Here is a 6,804-nt window from a genome sequence, read left to right as displayed (position 1 = left end):
CACACACACACACACACACACACACACACGCCACCCGCAGAGACAAGGCCTACCTCCAGGCCAGGGCGTGTGAATAGAACAATGACCACTTGCCAGTGATCTGGCGTCTGGATTGGAAACCTTAGGCAAGGCCTGGGTCCTGGACCTCCCCCTTAGCCCCTCTGCCTGAGGCCCCCTCCTCGTGGATGATCCACCTGTTGCTGCTGTCGGGCCCCCCATTACCATGCTCCACGGCCCCCCTCTCAGGATGACTTGTTGGTCTGGACTTGTGATGCCGGCCACGAGTCTGGACCCTGTTTTTGTTGCTGGGCCAATGCTGGACTGGGCTTCCTTTCACTCCCAGAAATGGGTGACCCCTTCACTTCAGCCGCCCCCTATCCTTTGGGTGCAGCTAGCATGGTGTTTGCCCTCCCTGTGGGCCAAGCCCAGGACCATGCTGCTCTCTGTCTCCTGTGTGAGACTTGTCCCATCTCAAAAGGAAGGAGTGGAAGGGGTCGTACTGTCTGCCAGGGCCACAGCCTCCTGTGTATCTGCTGCTCCCCAAGGAGCGGAGGTTGTGGCTTGTTCTGGCCTCAGTCAGAGCTGAATCCTTCTCAGCCGTCCACCTGGAGGGAGGGCTGGCACACAGCCAGCAGCCCAGAGAGGCTGTGCCCAGGTGCATCCAAAGAGAGCTCAGGAAGGGTGAGGACAGCTTTGCCTTTCAGCTCAGTCTCCCTGGACAGTCGGCTTCATGGTACTTTAGCTAGACCACGAAGGAAAGGTACTTTTTTACAGAGAAAGAGGAGGGAAGAGGAGGGTGCCAGAAGAAAAGGTCATGGACAAAAGCACAGCAGTGGGAACATTGAGTCCTAGGTTCTGGAAGACTTGGTGAGTTCTTTTGGGATTAATCATGGGGTGCCTGGAAAGCCAGCCTGAGGAGTTTGAGCCTAAATTTGTAGGCACTGGGGAGCCTAGGAGGGTTTGTCTAGAGAAGGGATCCATCTAAAGCCCTCTGCAACCTCTGACCACGGAGTCAATGCCAGGAATGAAGAGTACCCCCTTGTGGGTGCAGCCTTGCAGCGTCCCTGCCATTCGGCCAGGATGGAGGGCATCTGATGGCTCCTCATCCCGTGCTCTAGGCCGGGGAACTGTCAGTGGGGCTGGTGTGGGTCCTGGAGCCAGCTTCAGGGCAGGTCTACTTCCCTGAAGGAGACCAGAGAGGGAGACCAGCCCTTCCCGCTCAGAGGCCACTTGCCTCCGCGACTTCCCGGTGCCCGTACCTGGGATGGTCACGTGCCAGACCAGGACTGGGTGGAGGAAACAGGCCACGGACAGCAGCAGGTAGGCCAGGAACTTCTGGAAGCAGCCCAGCCAGAGGGCTGTCTCCCTTGCCCTGTAGGCCAGGGAGCCTGGCTGACACCTGGGGGAGGGAGTCCTAGGGTTAGCTGGAGGTAGGCATTCCTGGAAAGCCCCTGCCATACCAGAGACTGCTTCTGCCCCAGGCTCGGCTCCCCATGGAGGCTGTGAGAGGCTGGGGCCAGGCTCTGCCGTGGTAACGCCCTCTGTGTGAGCCCCAGCGTTCCTCCCTATGGGTGCCACAGCTAGGGGTCTTGCCTAAGCCCCTCTGGAGGAGCCATGACTTTTCTGAAAGCCGCCTAGGCCTGCCCTTCTGGGCCGGGGGAAGGAAGGTGAATCTCTCGTGCTCTGCCCCAGGCAGTGGGGAGGAGAATGGGCTCAGGGTTCACCATGGAGCCCCAAGTGGAGTGAGAAAGTGTGGAGGATAGGACCCACTGCCGGGAAGGTGTGTGGAGGGGCCCTGCACGGGGGGCCTCGTTAGGTGAGTGAGCAGGGGGCTGAGACACAGCCTCGCCTCATGCCTCGGACCACACCTTTCTGACTTAGAAGCTTGATGAGAAGTGGGTTTCCTCAGGGGTGGGCGTCTAGCTTCCAAAGGAGGAAAACACCTGTCTCATCTCCTTCTCCTCTGAACTGGCTTAGCAGGATCACATGGGCTCGGCCCAGCTGCGTCCTGCCCAAGTGAACTTTGCAGGGGATGGTGGAGATGAGTAGGTTAATTTGGAGCCTAGAGCGCAGTGGGCCAGCTGACCTCATCTCACACCTTAGCCCACAGCAGCCCTAGCTCAGGGGCCCTTGCAGTCACTGGCGACCCCTAGTGGTCACTCCTTGCTGGCTAGATTCCAGGTGGGAGTGTGGGGGTTCCCCAGCAGGCAGAAGGCCCACTTTAGATGCTGGACTCTTCCCCCTACCCCTCCACACCCCTGGGAGGTCAGAAGGACTCCTTGGCAGAGCAGGCAGGCAGCGGAGATGGGGAAAGCCTCTTGCCTCAGGTCTGATGACGCTGGCAGGCAGCCAGTGGCCCCACAAGGTGCCGGGCCAGCTGAGTGTGAGGTCTGGGTCTCACACTGACCACCTGGTGACTATGGCGGAGGTTCCGAGAGCCCTTGGCAGCACTGATGACAGAGTGCATGTGCTGAGCTTGGTCACGTGGTAGGTTCGGGTCCTCCACGGCCGTTGGACTCTTACGATGACTGGTAAGGTGGGGCACTTTTGTCCTTAGACAGGGCGTGGGATTGCAGCCCCTGACCCTCTGTGGCACTGGCAGGTGGCAGGGTGCACAGACACCTCGTTCTGCTCCCCCAAGCCAGGCCTTCTGTGGGCCCCTTCCCATGCTACTAGACAGCTTAGACCTGGACTTAGTGATGGGCTGTTTTGGGGGGGCTGGGCTTACCCCAGGGACTGTGAACTGGAGCAGGCCCTGAACGAAGGCGTGGCTTCGTTCCCTGGTCACTAGTGAGGACAGAGGACGAGTGAACCAGCTTACCCTGACAGCAAAACTCTGCACCGACAGCTCACGGCCCCTCAGGGAGGGCCCACTTGTGTTGGAACAGGAGATCCCATGGGCTGTGGTCTCACTGGGGGTGTCTGGAGCTGGGGGGTGGGTGATGGGGAAGAAGCTGCTCTGCTGGTACTTACTGGAAGCAGGTGGCCAGCAGCTGAGCCATGAAGTAGACACCTTCACACACAGAGACAGCAGCTCCTGTAAACCTGAGGATGCAGACAGGTGAGCAGGGTTCGGACACCCCTTGGACTTCCCTTTCACTCTCTCACAGCTGTCTACTCACAGCCTTCTTGGCCTCCTGGGCATCTGCAGACCACTGGATGACCTATATTTCTTAGCTTGGGGCCCTACTCCAGCCACCAGCCAACAGATGAGGAGGAAGCTTCTGCCGAGCAGAGGAGACCACCTTCACCTCAGGACCCCTATGAGGACACCAGCAGGACATGTCCCTCTGCCTGCTGGGCACCAAGGTTGACCCCACTGCCTGCTTGTGGAAACCTTAAAGCTGGATCCACTTCAAGCCCTTTTCTTCTCCCTCTTCCTCATCCTTCTGTCAGCCACCAGGATCTATTGATTCTATTCCTTAAATACCTTTCGAATCACTCCTGCTGTCTCAGGCCTCACTGCTGTCACATGTGGTCAGGGACTGCTCCCTAGCCCCCTGGTCCCCTGACCCCATCTCCTGCTCCTTCACTATATTACCACTGGGCTGCTGAGGGCTCCTTCTGACACCAGAATCAGATCATGTTCTTCCCAGTCCAGATACTTCAAGGCTCCTCATGGTCCAACTGTGGTGCAGGGACACTCCAACCAGAATCCTCCAGAAGATATGCAAAAACCCCAGATTTTTCATGTCAGCATCTTTGGGAATGGAACCTACACTGGCCTATAGAATTGGAATTTCATAAAATGTCTTTTACAGAACTTCAAGAACTTCTGTATTCCCCTGACTACGCAGAAAGCTACCAGGTGCCGCTGGGCCTTTGCACAGGCTAGCCCCTGTCCTCGAAGGTCTCCCTCTTCTTGCTCTTGTCTGCCTGGTGCCTTCCTATTCCTCGTGTTGTCCAGTGTGACCAGAGCTCCTCTCCAGTGCCCCCGTGCAGCTGAGCCCAGCTCCGTGCATGCGCTTTGGAGTGAATAGATGTGCGAGGGTAGAAGTCACCCAGAAACACTCAGGCTGGGTCAAGCTGCCCGGACAAGAGCAGGATTTCCCCAGGGCCACAGGCATCTCTTGCTCTCTCTGTGACCATTTAGTACCTAGGTTTCTACTTTCTCCCACTTTCTGCATGCCTCCCAGTGTCTGCCTAACTCTTCTTGTTGTGGTTAGCTGCCTTTGAGTTGCCCCAACTCATGGCAACTCCATGCACAATGAAATGAAACACTGCTTGGTCCTGCACCGTCCCCATGATGGGTTGTGAATTGGACTGTTGTGATCCACAGGGTTTTCATTGACTGGTTTTTGGAAGTAGATCACCAGGCCTTTCTTCCTAATCTGGAAGCATCACTGAAACCTGTTCAGCCAACATGCAAGCCTCCACTGATGGATGGGTGGTGGCTGTGCATGAGGTGCATTGACCAGGAATCGAACCCCAGTCTCCCACATGGAAGGCAAGGATTCTACCACTGAATCACCAGTGCTCGTTAACTCTTACCCCTCAGCTTTAACAATGATGATCACTAACCTTTGTATAAGGACCGCTGGTGGTGCAATGGTAGAGCGTTCAGCTGCTAACCAAAAGGTCAGTGGTTCAAACCCACCAGCAGCTCTGAGGAAGTAAAGACCTGGCAATCTGCCCCTGTAAAAATTACAACATAGGAAATCCTATAGGGCAGTTCTGCTCTGGCCTATAGGGTCGCTATCAGTTGGAATTGACTTGATGGCACACAACAGCAACAACAACCACCTTTATGTAATGATTGCTTTGTGCTGAAGGTAACTAAAACACGGTTGCAGCAGCGTATCGACAGGGAACTGCCAGAAATTCAAGCTGAATTCAGAAGAGGAGGTGGGAGAAAGGATATCGTTGCTGACATCAGAAGGATCTTGGCTGAAAGCAGAGAATACCAGAAAGATATTTACCTGTATTTTATTCACTATACAAAGGCATTTGACTGTATGGATCACAACAAATCATGGATGACATTGCAAAGAATGGGAATTCCAGAACATTTAATTGTGCTCATGAGAAACCTGTCCATAGACCAAGAGGTAGTCGTTTGGACAGAACAGGGGGATACTGCATGGTTTAAAGTCAGGAAAGGCGTGCGTCAGGGTTGTATTCTTTCACCATACTTACTCAATCTGTATGCTGAGTAAACAATCCGAAAAGCCAAACTACATAGAAGCACATGTCATCAAGATTGGAGGAAGACTCATTAGCAACCTGTGATATGCAGATGACACAAACTTGCTTGCCGAAGGTGAAGAGGACTTGAATCACTTACTGATGAAGGTCAAAGACTACAGTCTTTGGTATGGATTACATCTCAACATAAAGAAAACAAAAATCCTTACAACTGGACCAATAAGCAACATCATGATAAAAGTAGAAAAGATTGAAGTTGTTAAGAATTTCATTTTACTTGGATCCACAATCAACACCTGTGGAAGCAACAATCAAGAAATCAAATGACGTATTGCATTGGGCAAATCTGCTGCGAAAGACCTCTTTAAAGTGTTAAAAAGCAAAGATGTCACTTTGAAGACTAAGGCGCGCCTGACCCAAGCCATGCTATTTTCAATCACCTCATATGCATGCGAAAGCTGGACAATGAATGATGAAGACCAAGGAAGAATTGATGTCTTTGAATTATGGTATTGGTGAAGCATATTGAACGTATCACGGACTGCCAGAAGAATGAACAAATCTGTCTTGGAAGAAGTACAGCCAGAATGCTCCTTAGAAGCGAGGATGGTGAGACTTTGTCTCACGTACTTTGGACATGTTATCAGGAGGGACCAGTCCTTGGAGAAGGACATCATGCTTGGTAACGTAAAGGGTCAGCAAAAAAGAAGACCCTCAATGAGATGGATTGACTGGTTGCAACAACGGGCTCAAACATAGCAATGATTGTAAGGATGGCGCTGGACCGGGCAGTGTTTTGTTCTGTTGTACATAGAGTCACTATGAATCAGAATTAACTCCATGGCACCTAACAACAAAAAAAACATGTGCCAAGTATGGTTTTACAAATATCAACTCACTTAATCCTTACAATAATTTTATGAGAAGTAGTACAATTACCCCCATTTTACAGATGAGGAAACTGAGGCACAGACAGATTAATTCCCTTGCCTGTGGTCACAGACCTGTCCAGGAACAGGGGCAGTATGTGAACCCAGCACTCGGGCTCCAGACCTGTGTGTCCAACAAGCACACTAATCTTCGTGCTTTGCAAATAAATTAGCATTGCCTTTTTCTAGGTCTTGGGACAGAGGCAGAAATTGAGGCTGGGGGAATCAAGAGACTCATTCAGACTTCATTCAGTCTGGTGCTACAGAGGCTGTGCCTCTTGGGGCCACGGGAATCCAGGTGCTCCCCTGGGGCAGCAAGTTCAAGCAGAGGGCCCTGCCCTGGTAGGACCATCTGCTGGAAGGCCCCTGCCCTGGAGCTCCGTGCCGGCACTGGTCTGGGTCTGAGTCATCCATCCCACTGTTTGCTCGTGAGTGTGAGGAAGGCAGTGGGGGCCTCGCTGGAAGAAGGAGGAAGGCAGAGAGGGAGCAAGTGTGGAAAGGAGAAGCAGAGAAAAAATAGGGAAAGGCAATTACAATTCAGTCCCTGGCGGTGCTGCTCTTGGCCATGGACCTGCTTGGCACTGAGGACGCAGAGAAGTAGGGGACAGTTTTGTTCAGGGGGATGTGCTGCCAGTGGGAGGGGCCACAGTGGCTGGAGCACCCAGAGAAGATGTGGGGTGTGTGTGTGTGTGTGTGTGTGTGTGTGTGTGTGTGTGTGTGTGTGTGTGTG

At 53.3% G+C, this 6,804-nt stretch overlaps 1 protein-coding gene across 1 annotated transcript in view; it reads right to left on the bottom strand.

Annotated features, from left to right (window-relative positions):
- Nucleotides 1-6,804, bottom strand: part of TMEM72 (transmembrane protein 72) — a 45,635-nt gene that overhangs the window by 943 nt on the left and 37,888 nt on the right. The window contains exons 3-4 of the mRNA XM_004390911.1: nt 2,974-3,045; nt 1,260-1,399 (exon numbers count right to left, since the gene is read on the bottom strand). Of these exons, the coding sequence (XP_004390968.1) occupies nt 1,260-1,399; nt 2,974-3,045 (212 nt within the window). The remainder of the gene's footprint in view (nt 1-1,259; nt 1,400-2,973; nt 3,046-6,804) is intronic.

The sequence above is a fragment of the Trichechus manatus genome, unplaced genomic scaffold (genome assembly GCF_000243295.1).
Source record: "Trichechus manatus latirostris isolate Lorelei unplaced genomic scaffold, TriManLat1.0 scaffold00349, whole genome shotgun sequence".
Classification (NCBI taxonomy): Eukaryota; Metazoa; Chordata; class Mammalia; order Sirenia; family Trichechidae; genus Trichechus; species Trichechus manatus.
This window is presented reverse-complemented; position numbering and strand designations above follow the sequence as displayed.